The 22,034-nt window shown below is 37.1% G+C and overlaps 1 protein-coding gene and 1 non-coding gene across 2 annotated transcripts; one reads left to right on the forward strand and one right to left on the reverse strand.

Moving 5' to 3' along the window:
• The first annotated feature begins 13,223 nt into the window (after positions 1 to 13,223).
• On the forward strand, positions 13,224 to 13,316 carry LOC141709958 (small nucleolar RNA R24). The gene has a single exon (XR_012570506.1). It is a non-coding gene; the product is annotated as a small nucleolar RNA R24 (small nucleolar RNA).
• Positions 13,317 to 14,174: 858 nt separating this feature from the next.
• LOC141689588 (uncharacterized) lies at positions 14,175 to 14,680 on the reverse strand. The gene is made up of 2 exons (XM_074493937.1): positions 14,535 to 14,680; positions 14,175 to 14,379 (listed from the first exon to the last, which is right to left on the reverse strand). The coding sequence occupies exons 1-2, from the start codon at positions 14,678 to 14,680 to the stop codon at positions 14,175 to 14,177; spliced, it is 351 nt and encodes a 116-aa protein (XP_074350038.1).
• Positions 14,681 to 22,034: the final 7,354 nt, after the last annotated feature.

Below are 22,034 nucleotides of genomic sequence, written 5' to 3' on the forward strand. Positions count from 1 at the left end.
TTATCCGTTGATACCATCAGTTTCCACTTCAACGGATACTCCCTATCCGTTGATGGTCTCTACACACATAACAGAAACAATACCAACTGTAGAGGACATGGCTACTGTACAATCACTTTTAGGTTTGAGGGAAGGGAGTGATCTTTTGAGTGAGAGGCTGGGTTGCTCCCAGGCAAAAGGAGAGGTTGAGAGTCACCATATGCATGCTATTTCTTCCAGCATGGCAAAAGTGAATGAGGGGAGTGCCACTTTAGAAGGTGAGGGTGAGGGTGTGAGGTTGTGTGTGAGCCAGGGGAGCCCCTGATGCAAGAAAATAGAGAAAAAGAGAGAAAGGTAGGTACAGAAGCTATAAGGGTGGATCTAGCCATTGCTAGTGAGTCAATGAAAGTGGATGATGCAGAAAAGGAAAGACAATTTCAGCAACATTTCAAAGCTGCAATTGATAACATTTCCTTGGATGCTGACACTTTTACTCATCCTATTTCAGCCTATCAATTATTGGCTGCTCAGGGCAATGTGGAGGCAGAACAGACATTACACATTGTACACACTTCAGAATCTCTTCTTAGAGACAAAGCTGTTGTTAACAGGCTGCCTTCTCAAGCTGGTGAGCCATCTGAAGAATTTGGAGTGAATTCTAATGATGATGACTCTAATTCTTTGAATGAGAGCATGAACTTAGGGGGAGTAGCATGCCCAAGTTCTGTTCCTAATCTTCCTGAATGGGCATGGGCAAAAGCCTCAACACCAAGAGAGTTTAGTGTCACTTTGATTAGATAAGTCATGACAATTCAGCAGGCCCTTCAGGAGACTACAGATGCTGGTACCAAGGCAATTCTTCAAGCTCATCTGGAATCTCTGCATCTCTTGCAGTTGCAGCATTTCCAACAAAATCTAAGTGTGCATGAGCTCAAACAGGACATTGCTGATCTGAAATCCTACAATGCTGAGAAGTTGTATTCAGTCATACCTTATGGTACTATGCAAGATTTGTTGGGGAGACTGAGGAAAGAATCTGATGCTAACAAGAGACTGGCCAGATTGGAAAACAGGGTTCAAATCATTGAAGATTCTATGGTCACAATTCTTCAGAATCAACAAACTCAAATAAATCTACTCATGCAGCTGGCCAATGCACAAGGCTTGACTCCTACCCTTGATGATAACAAAAGGGGGAGAATAAAGGGAAAGGGGAAGGAGAGCCATCAACAACAGTTCAAATTTCTCAAGTGCTAGTTCCTGTCATCACCACTTCTCCAATTATTCAACTCAAAGGAAATCTTGATGGAATTGATCTAATCCAGATAGCAGCAGCTGAATTGCAAGTCAAAGAGCAAAGGAAGAAGATTGATGAAAAGATGCGACAAATATTTGGTTCTACAACTTCTCAATCACAATCTGTGAAGCACAGCACAAAAGTGGAATCAATTATTATGGAACTCAAGCCAGTAGGGAGGAATAAGGTTGGAGAGACTTCTTCCAAGGATTTGAAACCTATGGTCCTCAAGCCCAACAACAGATCCAATAACGACTCTACAAAGAATCCTCTGAAAGAAGTGGATTTTCCTCTTCCAAAGGCTGATGAGGACAAGCTTTTGGGTAGAAGTATCTCATATCTCAAAGAGACCATGGATGTGGCTGTAAGGAGAAACATGGATATTATCTTCAGAGAGGGAAAGAGCATATGTGTGATGCAAGGACATCCCAAATTCTCAATAGCCAAGAGGAAAGAAACCAGAAGGTTGAAGGAAGAAGCCAAACAGCTAAAGGCTGACAAAAGAGCACAAGCAAAGCTTGAAAAACAGCTAAAGTCAAGTCAGGCTGAAGAACAGAAAGAAATTGAAGACAAAAGTGAAGATGAAGCTATGGGGGACATGGTTGGTACTGAGATGGAGGAAAGAAGTAAGGGAAGAGAAGAATGGCAGAAAGGGAACAGAAAGAAGGTCAATGCAAAGAGAAAAATGGTAGATAAGACTGAAGAAACCCAATCAATATCCAAACCACTACCCTCTATTCCTGAACCCATTGTGCCTGACCCCTTCATGAACATTCATGGTGAAACAATCATGCCCAAGGAGGAACCAATTGATTGGGACACCATCAAATTTCCCACCTTCCTAACCTCTTCTCCACCATCAAAGAAGCAGAAAAGAAGAATCAAATCAACACCCTCTAGAGCCTCAATCAAATTTACACAGAAGCCTAAGCCTAAACCTCAAGCCTCTAAAGATGATTATGTTCACATCTGTGATATAAAAGAATTTTCAGACATTGAACTCTATCTAGATGAGCTGGAGGAAGTAAGGGGAATAGCTGCCTACAGACAGCTACCAGAAAGACTAGTGTTCAAATACAAAGGAGATGGGGAAAGAACCTGGCCTCTTTACAGAATTCTGAATGAAGGCTACTCTACCTTGATTAGAGTCTACTCAGCCATACAAAGGGATTCTGGCTTTACCAGGACTGCCAAGACTGAGATTCTCAACAAGATTGCCAACATAAGGAAAACTTGGAGGGAGCCCAATGCTTTGCCTAGAACTTTACTCATTCAAGAAAGAGGAATTACAATTCACAAATCACCTCATTGGTTGATGGAGTTCAGAGACAACAAAAGAGTCAGAAGATTTTTCAGAATTGAAGATCAGCTCAAGATTGCCAGTAATGAAACTCTCAAGGATATGCAATCTAAGTTAGACATCAATGAAGAAGATGAAGCTGAATTCTACAGACAACTTCAACTTCAAATAGAGGAGAATGACAGGAGGCTAGGAAAGAAAACAAGGAATCAAAGGAAAAGAAACTAATCTGCTCAGGCTGAAGGAGCACCCTTGGAAACAATGTAATTCTTCAATACCATCTCAGCATATACACTTTTGTAGCACCTTTTGAATTTCTGCTTTATTACAGATTATATATTTGTCAAGTGTTTTGTTATCATCAAGCTAAACCCAAATTTATGCCTACAGTTCTAGTAGACATAAATAGGGGGAGATTGTTAGGAATATGTGTATTAGTTTGATGATAAGTTAAACAAAACACTTAAGTAAAAATCTAGTGTTTGTAGCCTCAACGGATAAGACCATCTTGGCTATCCGTTGAAGGAGTAGCTTTACTTAGCAATAAGTTTAGTATTGTAGCACATTTCATTCTCTGGTTTCAAGTTGTAATTCTTAGATGTTGTAGGAAATTATCAGTCATGTTGACTACTAATGGATATACAAATTGGAGGGCTAATTGTAAATATTTCATGCCTTGTAATTTTGTATGAGTGAAGAAGTATCAACGGATATTGAAGACCTTCAACGGATAAGAAACAAAGCTTCAACGGATGTCTCTAATGCTTCAACGGATAATATCCATCAACGGATAAAGCTTCAACGGATAAAGCCTCAACGGATAAGGCATCAACGGATGAAAGCTTCAACAGATGCTTGGTTCATTAGCAGCTGATAGTGACAATTCATAAGCTGATAGAGGCACATGGGTTGACAGAGACAAACTGGAATGTGGAAGCCTCTAGGAGGAATCAAGAAAATGCAGCATTCCCATTCTGATGCAAACAAGGAAGTATTCAAAGATTCACAGATTATCCTAGATTGCATTGGATAGAGAAATGAAGAAGAAACATGTGAAGAATCCTTTCAATTGTATTTTACAGTTTTGTCTTCACTTGTAAACTTGGTGTTATATAAATCAAGTAGCAGCTAGTAATTAGATAAGAATTTTCCTGAGCTGTTTAGAAATATCAAGAGAGAAAATCATCTAGTTTGTACTAGGAAGCAGCTGTAATTTAATTCTTTGAATCACAGATTTTCTGAAATAACACATCTCTGGTGGAACAACAAATCCACCAGAAAAGTTTTTAAGTTCTTTGTGTTCTTTACATTTGTGTTTGAATATATATCTGTCTGTATCAGCTTCAAGCAATTCACACATATTTGTTCACTTAAACACTTAGCCTTAGAAACTGCTCAAAACTTGAAAAAGTTTTGAGATTTACATTCAACCCCCCTTCTGTAAATCTCATTGTTAGTCCACTGGGAATAACAGAAGGTTTCAGGTTGGAAAGAGATGAAAGCGTTCGAGATGCTCAAGGGAGTTTTCTGACATTAATGAACTCTATCTCACTTCTGGAAAGGATCATTCCTCAATCTGAGATCAATAGGAAAATCCTCAGAGCAATGCCAAAGAAATTTGCTCCAAAGGTTACAATTCTGCAGGATTCGACACTACTTTCGACTATGGATACTCTAACACTGTTCAGTAAATTGGAAGAATTCAAGAACCAACTACGTAGATATGATGAAGAAGATGAAGCCCCCAGGAAAAAGACTCTGGCTCTTAATGCAGATGCAGGTGATTCTTCTGAAGATTCTGATGAGGAGATTGCACTTGTCACTAAGAAGTTCCACAAATTTCCGGCCAAAAAGAATGCATCTAAACGACCCATGAAGTCTTCATTTCCAAAGAAAGAATTTAGACCTAGTTCAAGGAAGGAAGGCAAAAATAATCAAAACAAGGATGCATGCTTTGAGTGTGGAAAGAAAGGTCACTTCAAGAAGGACTGCTACAAGCTCAAAGCCAAAAAGAAAGCTTTACTCACATGGAGTGATGATGATTCTGAAGTGGAAATTGACTCAGACGATGAATTAGCTCAACTATGCTTTGCTGGACTTGAATCTGACTCTAGTGACAATGATGAGGTACATACTGTTCAAGTTAATAAAAATTCATATATATCTCTGGATGTACTAACCTTGCAGGCTCAAAATAAAAAGTTAAAAGAAAAAGAATGCTTATCTTAAACAAGCATTGAGTGAGGTTCTCAATGAGGTTGATGATTCCATCAAAGATGAATCCTTAGTAGAAGAAAATAAGCTACTATCTGAGAAGGTCTCTAAGCTGAAAGAAGAAGTCAACTACCTCAAAAATGAGATCGAGATGAAAGATGCATGTCTTGATGCATTAAAGAAGGAAACTTTTTCTGTTGAAGCAAATGCATCTTCTGATTCTATAGTTCCTGAACTCAAGCAAAAGGTTGCACAGCTGGAAACTGATCTAGCCAAATGTTTTCATGGAGAAGGAACCTTGAATGCTTTACTTGCCCAACAGAAATCTTCTCTTGACAAAGAAGGTTTGGGGTATGGATCAGCCAACAAGAAGAAGGTTTTTCAAAGTGGCTACAAAAGAACTCCTATAAAATACAAGATGCCTTATGAAAAATGTCAAGACTGTGGCAAATCTGGTCACACTAATTCTGCATCTCGGTTATGTGGTATTAAGGGCCACGATACTAACTCAGCAACTAGATCTAAATCTGTGCATAAATCTGTTAATATTGTTCAAATGTGGATTAAGAAATCTGACAGGCATTTGTATAAGATTTATGATACTAACATTCAAGGACCCAAAGTCACGTGGGTACCTAAGAGATAAAGGATCTTTTGCAGGTCTGTTTTAAAGTCCATGTTCCTCGAAACAAGTGGATTATTGATAGCGGTTGCTCTCGTCACATGACTGGAGATAAATTAAAGTTTCTCTCATTAATCGCTAAAGAGGGAGGCTTAGTTACTCTTGGAGATTCCACTACCGTACGTATTGTAGGTAAAGGTACCATAGGTAACGACAAGTTTGCTATTAATAATGTTCGTTTAGTTGATGGTCTTAAACATAATCTTATTAGCGTAAGTCAGTTAACTGATGTTGGTCATAGTGTTAAGTTTGATAAAGATGTTTGCTATATTGGTAATAAAGCTAACGAGTTTGCTTTAGTAGCCAAAAGAAAGGGAAACATCTTTGTGTTAGATTTTGATGAGCAGCAAGAAGAAATTTGTCTAGCTACCGTTCAAGAACAACATAATCTGTGGCATAGGCGTCTTGGTCATGTTCATATGGATCTACTTCGAAAGATATCTTCACATGAGTTAGTTCGAGGTTTACCAAAGCTGAAATACAAGAAGTTAGAACCATGTTCAGCTTGCCAGCTTGGAAAATAGGTGAAAACTTCCTTTACTGCGAAGAATAAAGTATCAACTTCTGTTCCTCTGCAGTTGTTATATCTAGATCTTTTTGGTCCAGAAAGATATGTAAGTTTGGGAGGTAAGAATTATGCTTTTGTTATAGTAGATGGTTACTCTCGTTTTACTTGGGTGTTATTCTTGCGTACTAAAGATGAAGCTTTTAGTGAATTCAAAGATCTTATTACTAACCTTGAGACTAAGTATTCCTTAAAGCTCAAGACTATTCGTAGTGATCATGGAGGAGAATTCGAGAAAGATTTCGTAACTTTCTGCAAATCTAGAGGCATTACTCATGAATTCTCTGCCCCACGTACACCTCAATAGAACGGAGTTGTTGAACGCAAAAACAGAACTCTACAGGAAACTGCTCGTACTCTTCTTCATGAAAGTAAACTGCCACGTAAATTCTGGGCAGAAGCGGTAAACACTTCCTGTTATGTGTTAAATAGAGTGCTTATTCGTCCTATTTTGCTTAAAACTCCTTATGAATTGCTTAAGAATAAAACGCCTAACATCAGTTATTTTCGAGTATTTGGTTCAAAATGTTTTATCTTAGATACACAGAACACTAGAGGAAAATTTGATGCTAATTCTACGGAAGGAATTTTCTTGGGATATTCTACTACAAGCAAGGCCTATAGAGTTTATAATTCTATCAAGCTCAAAGTTGAAGAATCTATCAATATTGCATTTAATGAATCTGCCTTGAAGATATCTCAAATTGAAGAAGATGTTGCGGATCTATCGTCTCATTCCCAAATGAGACAGTCTCATTCTGAAAAGAGTCAGTCTCATTTTGACAAATCAAGCAGTCAAGACTCTCCAGGTCCATCTCAGTCTTCTGATAATTCTTTAGGATCTACTCAAGCTTCAGATGAATCTTCTGGCTCTCCAAAGACTCCCGATAGTGTTTCAAATGTGAATTCTGTTACTCCTCTGGATAAATCTTCACAAGCAGAAATGAGGCAGTCTCTTTTGAATGAGACAACTCCGATTCATTTCCAGGCAGACAATTCTAATGAGGAAGAGATGAGTAATATTCAACTTCCTAAATCTTCTAGGACTGTGAAGAATCATCCACCAGATAATCTTCTTACTGATTTAGATCAAGGGATTTCTACGCAAACAGGCTTCATAATTTATGTGCATTCTGTGCTTTTGTTGCTGAATTTGAACCGAAAAATGCTCAAGAAGCTGTTGCAAATGAATGTTGGTCGGTTGCCATGCAAGAAGAATTGAACCAGCTTGAACGTTGTCAAGTCTGGGAACTTGTCTCTCCTCCTTCTAATGCAAAAGTCATCGGTACTTGTTGGGTTTTCAAGAACAAGAAGGATGAAGATGGTAACATTATTCGGAATAAAGCTCGCTTGGTGGCTCAGGGATACAACCAATAGGAAGGAATTGATTTCGACGAGATATATGCCCCTGTAGCTCGTCTCGAAGCTATTCGGATTATAATGGCATTTGCAGCTCACAAAGGATTCAAGCTTTACCAAATGGACGTTAAAAGCGCATTTTTAAATGGTCATCTTAAGGAAGAAGTTTATTTGAAGCAGCCTCCAGGTTTCATTCATGAAAAATATCCACACTATGTCTACAAGCTTAAAAAGTCTGTTTATGGATTGAGACAGTCCCCTCGATGTTGGTATGAGCGTCTCAGTCAGTTTTTGCTAAAGAATGGCTTCACTCGTGGTACACTCGATCCAACTCTTTTTATTTTTCATAAACGCCATCATTTTCTATTAGTACAGGTTTATGTAGATGATATTGTGTTTGGATCAAATGATGAATCTTTGTGTAAGTGGTTTTCTAACTGCATGCATAAAGAATTTGATATGAGTTTAATGGGTGAATTGCAATATTTTCTAGGCTTGCAAACTAACCAATCTGCTGCAGGTATTTTCATACATCAAAGTAAGTATGTGAATGATTTGCTTAAGAGATTTGCATTAGAAAATATTTCTGCTAAAGCTACTCCGATGAGTACATCTGTCAAGCTCACTAAAGATGAACAAGGTACACCTGTAGACATTACTAAATATCGAGGTATGATCGGCTCGTTATTATATTTAACTGCTTCTTGTCCTGATATTATGTATAGTGTTTGTCTTTGTGCTCGTTTTCAATCTCAACCGAAAGAATCTCATCTGAATGCAGTTACACGGATTTTTAAGTATCTTAAGGGAACTAGAGATCTTGGAATATTTTATCCTAGTTCTACTTCTTTTAACTTAATTGGTTTTTCAGATGCTGACTATGCAGGGTCACAGGTTGATAGAAAAAGTACAAGTGGTGCGTGTGAATATTTAGGTGATTGTTTGGTTGCATGGCACAGTAAAAAGCAAACATATGTAGCTCTTTCTACTGCTGAAGGAGAATACATTGCAGCTGGTAGTTGCTGTGCTCAAATTTTGTGGATGCAACAAACATTGCAGGATTTTGGTATTTCTTATACAAATATTCCAATTTATTGTGATAATACCTCTGCTATTAATATTTCTAAAAATCCTGTTATGCATTCTCGTACTAAACATATTGATGTTCGTCACCATTTTCTGCGAGATAATGTCTCAAAAGGTAATATTGAGTTAATTTATATCTCAACTGATAAGCAAAGAGCAGATATTTTCACCAGACCTTTAGGTGAAGACCGTTTTTGTCTTATGAGACGTGAACTTGGTATGTGCACTATCTCTCATTAATTCATTTTTACATCCCTGCATGCATTCTATTTAGCTTATTTGTGTCAATTATTTGCATAATTCATCTTTATGACTGAAATTGTATAATCGAGTGTTTAATTAATTGATTAATTTAATGTTGATTTATCTATGGAATTTATTGATGAATTTTTGTGAATTAATTGTCGTGTTTGGTTTAATTAGTTTGCGTGTTTCAGTCTTAATTATATATTTTATATGTAATTATTTGATGGGACTCTTGAACTTTGGAACTGAACCGAGTTACATACATTTTCCTTCAAGTCTTTAACTTTGATTTGACTACTCCATCTGTTTCTTCTCAATCTCTGTGTGTCTCCTCGTTTTTCGAGATACACTCCACCTTTCTACTTCTATCTCACTTCTAACTCTTCATATTCTTCTCTTGTCCTATTTAATCTCAACTTCTTTTTCTTTTCCTCTTTCCAAACGTTTCTCTTCTTCTTCAACAATGTCGACCCCTCATACTCGATCCAAATCTAAACCCACTAAAACCCCTATCCCATCATCTTCTTCTCTTAAACGCCAAAGAACTAATCCTGATACCTCTACTCCAATGTCACCCGAAAAATCTTCTCAGTCTAAAATCGTGTCAAAACCCATTCTTAAAGAAAGAATTTGTGATCTTGCTCTGCTTCAGCGAGTGGGTGTTGTTGATTTATTCTCCGCTCTCGGTTGTGAACCTCTTTTATCCCCACCAGATGTTATTTACCCTTCTTTGGTTCGGGAATTTTATTCTAATTTCTCAATGATGAAGGAGGATATGGTTTATTCTGAGGTTCAAGGTGTTCCGATTGTGTCAATGCTAATCTGTTGTCTCGAGTTTGTGGTATCTCGTGCTCCGGTGTCTGTCCGTATACCACGCATGCAGCATTCATGGAGTTTCCAGGATTACAGTATGAAGAACAACTGAAAGTGATTCTTGGTGAGAACTTTATCGGTACCTCTCTTAAGCCCATGGTACATGATCTTACTCCACTTGCTTTATTGCTTTTTAAATTGTTTCATACAAATCTTTTGCCTCGAAAGAGCGGTCGTGACCGTGTAACTTATCAAGATGTTGTTTTAATTTCGGTTTTCATGACTAAAACTCCTTGTGATATTGCTTCATTGATTATCAAATACATGAGTTATTGTGCGTCTCATGAGTCTATGAACTTGTCCTTTCCTGCTTTTTTGACAAAGATCTTTAGACATTTTTCTATTGTTTCTGATGATGATAACACTGAGCCAGTGTCTACTATGTTTGATCTGTCTGTCCTGTCTGCTAATAATATTGAGATTTTTGAGTCTGGTGTTCTTATTTTTGGTGAGGGTCATAAGTCGTTTGGTTCGTTTCCTGAGTCTCCTCACAATATGTCTGATCCTGATCAAGAGGACTCTGTTTTATTGAAATCGTTGTTGTCAAAAGTTTCTGAAAACAACCATCTCTTGGAGTCTCTTAAAACTCAGTTTGCTTCTATCGAGTCATTGGCATCCCTGACTTCACAAGTCAGTATGATGCGTGCCTCCTATGAGATGTTTAATAAATCTGTTACTGCTTCTCTTGAATCCATAAATTCTAAGTTGGAGATTTTACATGTCCATGATAAGAAGGTGATTAGGGCTATAGATTTTGAGTTTGGTGTGCTTCATGAGGGGATGGTTACCACTGCCAAGGCTTGGGAGGAAGAATTTGTCAAGCTCTTCTATAAACTTGGTACAGAAACCAAGTACATATCTCAGCAGGTCTCTACTCGTAGCATGCCATGGCACCAGAAAAAGGACTGGCTTGGTGATATGACGCTGGCCGAGGTTACTTCTCCTTTGCCCCTGCCTGCAGTTCCTCCACCCGAAGCTTTTGGGATGACTCGTGCTGAATATCGTTCGTATATTTTGGAATGGCTTCGCAAGAGGGATGGGAAAGCTCCAGATGAAGGCAAGTTAGACAATCTGTTCTCCGAGTATGGTGATCCTCCAGTTTACCACAACAAGGGAAAGAGAAAGACTCGAGATTCTGCTCCTGTCGATGTTGATGATTCTGACTAGTTTCTTTACCCGCCTTTTATGATGTTGAGGGGGAGAATTTTTTAATGTGTTTGTTTAAGACGATCGCTTTATCTGGTTTGTGTTGTGTGTGTTGGTTAAGACTTGGTTTTTGAATATTGCTTAGGTTGGATAGCACTGATTTATGTGTTGGATTAAATATTTAAGGTTTTATAACTTTAAGTACTGTTGAGTGCTTGGTTTTTAATCTTGGTTTTTAATCTTATTTGTTGTCCCATTTATTTACCTGTCTCATTTGATTAGTCATATGTTTCATTTGCATATTCTCGTGATTATCAACTGATTGTTGCATATATACACTGTTTTCATCTAACATATTGCAACAGGAGATTAAAGTGTTTTTGATAGGGGGAGCATAACACTTCTTTACCCTTGGCATCATCATAAAAGGGGGAGAATGTTAATCCGTGATTTCTGATGATGCATTGAAGAAGTCTACAGCAAATCAGATTGTTAGTTAGTTAGATAAGTATTAGAGTTTTGTTTAAATGTTAACTTAGTTAACTGGATAACCTTTGACTTATCTTTTCAAAACAAACTCTATCTTAGATAAACCTAACATATTTCAAATTCCTTATCTCTCTCAGGTTTATCTCTTTCAAGAAACAAAACTAACGGATTACTTGTTTTATACATTCAAATATTTCAAACCTAATCTTATCTTTTATTATCTTTAAAAGAGTTTGAAATACATTATATCTGTTACATATTTTCTATATAAACCGACTTGATGTTTTTCAAAAACAGACAACTCTCTGCACTTTCCATCTTATATCTTTCTGAGAAAAACATCCTCTTAATTACATTCATTGATTATCCAGTTAATTAAGAGTTTATAGTTGAGTTGTAATCTTTCACATTATTATCTTTGTATTTGAAAGAAAGGTGTATTGTATTACTTGTCCCGGGATGTGGGAATATTGATTACAAGATCAAGGCCAAGTAGCTGTGTGCTAGGTAGCTGTGTGCTAGGGAAAGGGTTCTTTCATTTAGGGCCAAGATTGTAATCAAGGAAAGTTTGTAAGTACTTTATTTAAGTGGATATAATACATTCTCTATGCAAGTTGGCATGGGGACTTGGATGTAGGCCATAGACTAGGTATAGGGGCCGAACCAAGTGAAAATATTTGGTGTTCTTGCATTAACATATTTCCAGCATTGCATGTTTATATTTCTGCAATTTACATTCTGCTGAATATATAGTATCTGACTCATTTAGATACAGCCTGTCTCATTTGCTAAGACAAAAGAGACTGTCTTATTCGTGAACAGTTGCACTTTAACTAATTCTGTTGAGCCTACGAATTTCATATTTGTGATTCTTTTTATTAAATATTTTCGGGGTTTTAAACCTTCCTAGCCAACATTTTCCAAGATACATTTTAATTCTCAGCCATTTATATGAACTGAATTTGGTGAATGCAGGCTTTTACAACACCTGCAGACCAAACTCCACAAGCTTATAGTTTGGTTGCTGAGCATTTTAGGCCAAGTTGACAAATGAAAGAGTATTATTACAAAAAAAAAGTAAAAACATGACCGATCTATTTCTTTTTCTAGTTTTAGAAATAAGTGCTCATATTGAAGATTTTTCCTACAATTTTAATCAACGTGTACGTTTTTTTACCTGAACAACAAATGTAACACAAGTAGCCCAGCCCAGAAGGCTCATGACTCATAAGAGGCCCAATACGTATTTTATGAAAATCAACACTAATCAAAAAATGGGCCGTTCCCACATACAAAAACAACAAGGACGTCAAACGGGCTTAGCAAATTAGGGCACCCGACTCTGTCGATATATACACATGACACAACTATACAATTCTTACCATGCCTCGACCAGCAAACCTTGTCGGAGGGAGGCGTCCATGGTCGTTTCTCAAACTCTTTATCTGTATATGGTAATATTTTTTTGTATGTATAGGCGGGGCTCTAATCACAAGAGTCAACAGCAGGCGTTTGTTTAGTAACGACCTGACTGCCGCTTGGAGCCCATACTAATATTCCGGGCTGTAAGACCTTCTGTGATATAATATGCCTGCTTATATTTATATTTTCAGTAATATGGATATCCCGAATTCGTTCCCAACAAATTTCCCTAACGACAGTGGCATGTTTTAATTAGTATGCAGGTATGTATGTACGCGAGGTCCTCTCGTATTATTTGAAAACTTAACAATTAACGATATGACATGTAAGCACTGGGGAACGAATCCGGGGTACATAGTATTTTCCTTATATTTTTAATTTCATGCCATTTGAAATTTTTTAAATCAAATAACAAGTTGCCTTTTGCACGGTGCCTAAATTAAAGCTTACTTATCACGATTAGAGGAATTGGTTTAGTTTGAGAATTGCTTCCTCTAAATTTCAAGTAGCAATATATATAAAATGTATGTTTATATTGTGTGATGTGAGGATTGAATTTTGTGAGATTGCGGTGATGAGGCAGTTAACATATAAGGGGAACTAACTTTGTGTTGGTTCTTCAATGAAATATCTTTGTTACGCTTGGCTTCTGAGCTTTTCTTTAGTTATTGCATCAATTACGCTTTATTTGCTCACACTTTTTAATAATATATGTTTGTCAATCAGTTATCAAGATTAACGGCTACTTGTCAGTTGTCAGTGATCAAAATTACCATGGGTCGTGCAGGAGTTGAAATTAAAGGCTAGTATTTATTTTACAGTAAGCATAAAAATATCCAGCTAAAGATGTTCATTATTAGTAAACCAATTGTAATGCTTCAATTATATTTATGCAATTGATCTAACTTTCTGCCAAGTAATAAACCAAGCAGGAAAAAAAGGCTAGGATACTCAGGAAAAGCTAATTTAACTGGATCGACCTCTAACTCGGGCTTTGATAGCAAAAGTAAAATAACTTATGTATGAGAAGATTCTCCTAGATTACAAAGGTAGTTGTGAATTTTCCTAGCTGCTTTTGTCAAGTGCTTGCAAGGGGAGTTTGAAGTTGCAATCTTGCGGATTTTATTGTAGCAACTGAAAAGAACAAGTAGTCATATGACTAGTAGCGGGAAAGGGAAATCAATGTGTGTTTGTCCATCCTAAAAGCTACAATATGGTCTCTTGCTTGCAATATGTTTTTTGGAACCAACCAAAGATGAAACTGAGGTGCAGAATCTTCAATCTCATAAGCAGGAACAGCTTGGGTTCTGATATATTGCACACCCGGAGATATTTTGTTGCATGCGATGCCCACTAAATGCTATCAGGAGAATGTGTTAGGGAGAATTAGAGGTCTCAACTCAAGAGCATTCGTGAAATTCACCCTCTTAATCTGTAATGAATTAACTGGTGGGTAACCGAAACAATTAACAATTCTACTAATTAACAGAGATAGATGACATAAAATAGTGATAGATTACTGGGACAATATATAGTCTCGTTCCAACAACATTTCCTCTATACTGTTTACTGTAGCTTGGCCTCTATCCATTCGTAGAATTGGTGGTGCCTCCCTGCCATACAAAGCCTTGAAGGTGCTGATTTTTGTAGACAAATGAGGAGCAGTATTATAGGAATACTCAACCCAATGCAGCCATTTAGCCCAACTTTTTGGCTTGACCCTAACAAAACAACGAAAATAGGTTTCAAGTCCTTTGTTTACATTTTCAGATTGGCCATCCATTTGTGGATGGTAAGCCGTGCTGTATTTTAATTTCGATCCTTGCAGTTTAAATAGCTCCTCCCAAAAATTCGATCACGATCAGATACAATTGACCTCAGAAATCCATGTAATTTGACAATCACTTTAGTGAACACGATTGTTACTGAAAACGCATCAAACGGGTGGCGTAGACTCAAGGAATAAGCGTATTTAATTAAACGATCTACCACCACTAAGACAGCATTGTACCCCTGAGTCATTGGAACTGAGACATTGGAAGCCCCTCTATAAAGTCCATTATGATATCATCCCACACCAGGCTCGGAATAGGCAAATGGTTGCAACAATTCAGCTGGAGCTTGCTGTGAAACTTTCTGCTGTTGACAAGTAACACACCGCTTCACATAAGCTATCACATATCCCCGCATTCCTTTCCAATACCAGTCTTTTGTTATCCTCAAATACATTTTTACTTCCCCCGCATGTCCTCCCACCGGAGAGTTGTGATAAGCCTCTAGCAAGCTTGGTATAACCTTCGATAACCTAGGGACAACCATTCGCCCTTTATACCTTAACTCCACATGCACCATGTGAAATTGCTGGTTTCTCCCTCTTCCCCTTTCAGCTCTTGAATTATTAACTGAAGATCATGATCTGCTTCAACTTCTTTACTCAATTATTCCCATGAGACGCCGTGAGTTGGGACTAGCTCACACAACACTACCTATGTTGTGAATATGTTGTGTACTTGATGATTTCATTAACAAAAACACCTTGGTAGATTTTACTTAGTGAAAAATGTAGCACTCGACGGATAAGGATTATAGTCCCGATGGATGACTCAATATAGTCCCGACGGATGATGATTTATTATCCATCGAGTGAGTAGCTTATGTAACAATAAGTCTGTAGCACATTTCTGCATACACATTATTTAGATTCTGTAGTAGTACTCAAGTCATGTTGACTTTAACTAGATATGCAGAACAGGTTGATTAATTGTACATAGATGATGTCTTGTAATTCTGTATAAATGAAATGAAGTCAAGTGCCAGATAGCTACCCGACGGATAAACAACAATGCCAATCGACGGATGATCAACAAGGCAACCCGACGGATAATCATGAACCCGACGGATAAAGAATTCAAACATCTGTTGACAGTGACAACACAGTCACATGCCTCGAGTGTATGCAAATGGAATGTGGAAGCCTATTAAACTGGGTTTTAGAGAACAAAGAAGTATTGCCATTTTTATGCTATTATGAAGATATTCAAAGATGCCGGAAAAGAGTAATGAAGTAGCATAGTATTAGACTTGATAGTTTTTATTTTATTATCCTGTCTTATTACTTTATAATCTTGGTGTTATATAAACCAAGAAGTAGCAAATAGAACAACTAACTAAGCAACCAAGAGAGAAACATTTGTAAGCTGTATTCTTAGCATTTCTCTACAACAATGTTACACAGAGTTCTCTTGATATAATATATATCTTTGGTGGATACATTCAAATCCACCAGAAAGTTTTCAAAGACTTGTGTTTTTAATTACTTGTGTATTGATTCACTCCAAGTTATTATTCCGCAGTTTGCAAATCAATTCACACAGTTATATATTATTAAGATAGAACATTTTATATCTTTGTGAAAAAGTTTCAAGAATTCCATTCAACCCCCCTTCTGTTTAGGGACTAACAACTGGTATCAGAGCAAGCTTTTGAAGAACAAAGAGTTTAAAGATCACAACAAAACAGCAAGATGAACAAGAAGGATGTTGGAGTCAATATTCATTTTCTGGACAAAGATAAAGATGGTAAAGATGCATCTTCATTTATTTTCTCAAGATGAGGTCTATGTAGATTGCATAGAAAGAGGCCCTCATGTACCAATGAGAGCTGCAACTGGAAATGAGCCATATGTCCCCAAACCAAGGCATGAATGGTCTGATCATGATATTGAACAAGTCAGGAAAGATAAGAAGGCCATGCATATCTTGTTCAATGGAGTTGATGGTGACATGTTTGACAACATCATCAATTGCAAAACTGCCAAGGATGTTTGTGATACAATACAGATTATTTTTTATGGCACTAAGCAAGTTAGAGAAAACAAGATGCAGCTACTGATTCAGCAATATGAGCATTTTCATAGTGAAGAAAGTGAGTCTCTCACTGACATTTTTAGTAGGTTTCAAAAACTACTAAATGCTCTAAAGTTGCATGGAAGGGTCTATCAGACAAAAGACTCAAATCTGAAGTTCCTTAGATCTCTTCCAAAGGAATGGAAATCAATGACAGTCTCATTGAGAAACTCTCAATATTATAAGGAGTTTACTTTGGAGAGACGGTTTGGCATCCTGAAGACTTATGAGCTTGAAATAGAGCAAGATGAGAGGATGAAAAGAGGAAAGAAGAAAGGAGGGTCCATTGCACTAGTTGCTGAGTTAGAGAAAGAGATGGAGATGAAGATGGAAGCTGTTGAATCAACTTCAAAGGTCTGTGAAAATAAGGGTAAGGGGCTGATATCAGAAAATGAAGATTCTTTGACCTAAGATGACATGGAAGATATTGATGAACATCTAGCATTTCTTTCCAGAAGATTTTTCAAGCTCAAGTTTAAGAAGAACTTTGAAGCAGCTAAGTCAAATAGAAATAAGGTGGATAAATCAAAATTTAAGTGTACACAGGAAAATGACTGGGTAGCAGATGGTCTGGATGAGGATGAGGATGTCAGCTATGTCAATCTAGCCCTAATGGCCAAGTCTGATGAAACAGAGACAAGTTCTTCAAGTAATCAGGTAATCACCACTAACCTTGCACATTTATCTAAAGCTGAGTGTAATGTTGTTATAAATGACATGTCTACAGAATTATATCATTTGTGTGTTACACTTAAGTCTCTTACTAAGGAAAATGCTAAAATCAAAGAAAATAATTTATTTTTAAGTGAGAGGAATAATGTGTTAGAGTCTCAGTTCATTGAATTTGAAAAATTGAGAATTGAGTGTAAAATTGCTAAGGATGAATTAACTGAGTCCTTGAAGAAAGAAGAGATCTTGAAGAAGCAGCTTGAACGAGAACATGAGGTGATTAAGGCATGGATAACATCTAGAGATGTTCATGCTCAAATCACCAAAGTTCAAGGGATTGAGTCCTTTTGTGATGCAGCCTGGAAGAAGAACAAGGAGAAACTGGAATCCAATTTGGTGGAAGGATTGCTAACAGATATAGACTCGACGGATGATGAGGGTCATTCATCGGATAACAAAAAGGGTTATATGTCGAGTGATATAAATCCTCATTCGTCGACTGTGAGCAAGCCTGTGAGTAAAGCCAAGCTTGTCAAGTTAAATGAGAAATATGGATCAGTTTCCAAGAATTTTGTTCCAAGAAAATCTAGTCAAGTGAAGAAGGAGAAGAAGGCTAATGTTGGTCATATGACTATCAAGCAATTGAGTGACAGACTTGAAAAGATTGAGGTTAAAACAGAGGCTAAAAAGAAAAATAATATAAATGGTAAAGTAGGGATTAACAAACACAACAACTACACACCTGATAAATATGCTCCTAGAAAAATCTGTGTCAAGTGTGGTAGTGTAAATCATTTGTCTGTTAATTGCAAATCTGCCATGCCTGCTTCCATATCTGTGCCACCTCACTTTCCCAACATGAATGCCATGCCTCCTATGCCCATGAATGTTATGCCTACACAGAATATGAATGCACAGTTTACTAATATGCCATTTGTACCTAATCCTTATTATGCTGAATTTAGTATGCCACAAATGTCATTTAGCATGCCTTACTGAAATAACATGTTTACTAATAGCATGCCATTTCATGTTAATCAAAATATGCATGATAATTCTGCTGTAATGAATGGTTTTAAAGGTTCAACCTAAATGACTAAGGATGAATCTGATATTCCCAAGTCAAATGAGATCAAAACTAAGAAACAGAAAAAGAAAGCTAACAAGGCAGGACCCAAGGAAACTTGGGTACCAAAATCAACTTGATTTGATTTTGATGTGTGCAGGGAAACAGAAAGAATCTATGGTACTTGGATAGTGTTTGTTCAAGACACATGACTGGTGATTCTACCCTGCTCACAGAGTTCAAGGAGAGAGTTGGCCCTAGTATTACTTTTGGAGATGACATCAAGGGTTATATTGTGGGATATGGCTTGATTTCATGGTCATCATTGAGGAGGTTGCCTTAGTGGATGGTCTCAAGCATAATTTGATGAGTATCAGCCAGCTTTGTGATAAAGGCAATTCAGTAACCTTCAACGTAGAAGCCTGTGTTGTGACTAACAAGAGGAGCAACAAAGTGGTTCTCACTGGTGTGAGAAAAGGAAATGTGTACCTAGCTGACTTCAACTCATCAAATGCAGAATCTGTTACTTGTCTTCTCAGCAAAGCAAGTCAGGATGAAAGTTGGCTATGGCACAAGAAGCTATCCCATCTAAACTTCAAGACCATGAATGAACTAGTAAAGAAAGAACTGGTAAGAGGCATTCCTCAAGTGGAGTTTTCTAAGGATGGATTGTATGATGCCTGCCAAAAAGGAAAGCAGATCAAAGCATCATCCAGGAAGAAGCTTGATTCAACAATTGAAGAACCTTTGCAACTGTTACACATGGATTTGTTTGGACCAGTCAATGTGTTGTCCATTTCAAGGAAAAATTTTTGCCTAGTACTTGTAGATGATTTCTCAAAGTTCTCTTGCACATATTTCCTAAAGTCTAAAGATGAGGCTAGTGAAATCATCATCAATCACATAAGGCAAGTCAATAATCATCCTGCTTTCAAAGTTAGAAGAATCAAGAGTGACAATGGAACTGAGTTCAAGAATTCTGTCATGAGAGCATTTTGTGAAGAAAATGGGATTTTGCATGAGTTTTCAGTAGCAAGAACTCCACAACAAAATAGAGTAGTAGAAAGGAAGAACAGATCACTTATTGAAGCTGCAAGGACAATGCTTAAAGAGTCTAAATTACCAACATATTTCTGGGCTGAAGCTGTAAACACTGCATGCTACACTCAGAATATTTCTCTGATTAATCAAGCAAAATGCATGACTTCCTACCAATTGTTCAAGAACAAGAAGCCAACTCTAAATTTTCTTCATGTCTTTGGCTGTAAATGTTATATCTTGAGAAATCAAACTGATCAGAATGGAAAGTTTGATGCTAAAGCAGATGAATGAATTTTTGTTGGATATGCTGTTGGTAAAGCATATAGAGTCTATAATCTAAGAACCAACATTGTTGTGAAATCAATACATGTTGTGTTTGATGACAAAAAGATTGAAGGACTGCAAGATGGAGATTACCATGAGAGCCTCAAATTTGACAATGTGGAGATGGTTAGTGATGACAGTGATGATGAAGGTGATCAAGAAACAGTATCAAAGGATAATGCAGAAAAATCCACTACAAATGAAGCACAAAATTCAACATCTGTCGAGTTGTAAAATACTTCATCCTTCGGGAGACAATCTGCCTTATCCGTCGGGAGACAACCAGCCTCATCCGTCAGTACTCAAAATTCACCATCAGTCGGGTCATCAAAAGAAGCTGGGAGTCAGAATAGATCACTTACAGAAAGCTTCCCTTTCTCAAATCAAAGATCCATTAACTTAGGGGGAGTTTCTAACAATCAAAACTCAATCACACATCAAGACAACAATGAGGCCTCTTCATCTAGAGCTAATCTACATCAACAAAGAAAATGGACAAAGGATCACCCATTTGAGCTCATCATTGGTGATGTATCCTCTAGAGTTCAAACAAGGAGAGCAACTCAAGAAAATGTCTGTACAACAGCTTTCTTTCTAAGGAAGAACCAAAGAAGGTAGAAGAAGCTTTGTTGGATCCTGATTGGATTTTAGCTATGCAGGATGAGCTAAACCAATTTGAGAGAAATAAGGTATGGAAGCTGGTGCCCAAGCCTAGAGGAAAGAATCCAATTGACACCAAATGGGTATTCAGAAATAAGATGGATGAAAATGGTATAGTTATCAGGAACAAAGCTAGATTGGTTGTTAAGGGCTATTGTCAACAAGAAGGAATAGATTTTGATGAAACATTTACTCCTGTTGCAAGACTTGAAGCCATCAGAATCTTCTTAGCCTATGTAACTCATGCCAATTTCAAGGTCTATCAAATGGATGTCAAAAGTGCCTTTCTGAATGGAGACTTAGAGGAGGAAGTTTATGTTAGTCAGCCTCCTGGTTTTGAAGATCCAAATTTTCCAGAACATGTCTACTATCTTTTGAAAGCACTTTATGGACTGAAGCAAGCACCTAGAGCCTGGTATGACACTTTATCAAAGTTTCTTTTAAAAAATCACTTCACAAGAGGTACTATAGATAAAACTTTATTCTTTAGAAATGTTAATGGCTCTAATATACTTGTTCAAATTTATGTAGATGATATTATTTTTGGCTCTACAGATGAAAACCTTTGCAAAAAGTTTGCCAAATTGATGCAAAGTAAGTATGAAATGAGTATGATGGGAGAACTAACTTACTTTCTTGGTTTGCAAGTTAAGCAAGTTAGTGATGGAATATTCATTAGTCAAACTAAATACATTTTTTATCTTTTAAAGAAGTTTGATCTAATGGATTGCACATCTGCAAAAACTTCCATGACCACTGCAACTAAGCTTGAATAAAACACTACTGAAAAGTCTGTGGATATTTCAAGTTATAGAGGCATGGTTGGCTCACTTCTGTACTTAACAGCTAGTAGGCCAGATATAATGTTTGCTACATGTTTGTGTGCTAGATTTCAGGCTGATCCTAGAGAATCTCACTTAGTAGCTATAAAGAGAATTTTCAGATATCTCAAGGGAACACCAAAACTTGGCATTTGGTACCCTAGAGATTCTGGTTTTGATCTAACTGGTTATTCAGATGCAGATTATGCAGGTTGTAGAATTGATAGAAAAAGTACAACAGGAACCTGTCAATTTCTAGGAAATAAGTTTGTGTCATGGTTCAGTAAAAAACAAAATTCAGTTTCTACTTCCAAAGCTGAAGCTGGATATATTGCTGCTGGCAGTTGTTGTGCACAGATTTTGTGGATGAAAAACCAATTGCTAGACTATGGTCTGCAAGTGGAAAGAATTCCCATTTTCTGTGATAACACAAGTGCAATTGTCATCACTGAAAATCCAGTGCAACATTCAAGGACAAAGCACATAGACAACAAGTACCACTTCATAAGGGAACATGTAATGCATGGTACTGTGGAACTACATTTTGTTTCAAGTGAAAAGCAGCTTGCAGATATATTTACCAAGCCACTGGATGAATCCACCTTCTCAAGGTTGGTAAGTGAGTTAGGTATGCTTAATTACTCTTAAATCTTTTCAGATAATTTGCAAGTTGTATTGCAGCCAGAAATTTAATTAATTTTACAATTTCAGATGGAATTTTAGCTAAGTCAAAATTTACATCTCGACGGATGATTTTTATCCATCGAGTTTGATCATCCGTCGGAATACTGTTTGTAAATAAAAATCAATTATTTTTCTGGAATATTTTATAACTCGACGGATAACAGTTTATCCTCATCCATCGAATTGTCTTAATCTTAGCCGTTAAT

This window comes from Apium graveolens, chromosome 2 (assembly GCF_009905375.1).
Source record: "Apium graveolens cultivar Ventura chromosome 2, ASM990537v1, whole genome shotgun sequence".
Taxonomy (NCBI): domain Eukaryota; kingdom Viridiplantae; phylum Streptophyta; class Magnoliopsida; order Apiales; family Apiaceae; genus Apium; species Apium graveolens.

Excerpts from the sequence above, each read along its gene's own strand:
- LOC141689588 (XM_074493937.1), bottom strand. The coding sequence starts at position 14,680 with ATGACTCAGGGGTACAATGCTGTCTTAGTGGTGGTAGATCGTTTAATT. Across the intron at positions 14,380-14,534 it reads AAATTACATGGATTTCTGAG|GGTCAAGCCAAAAAGTTGGG; the intron begins GTCAATTGTATC and ends TTGTTTTGTTAG.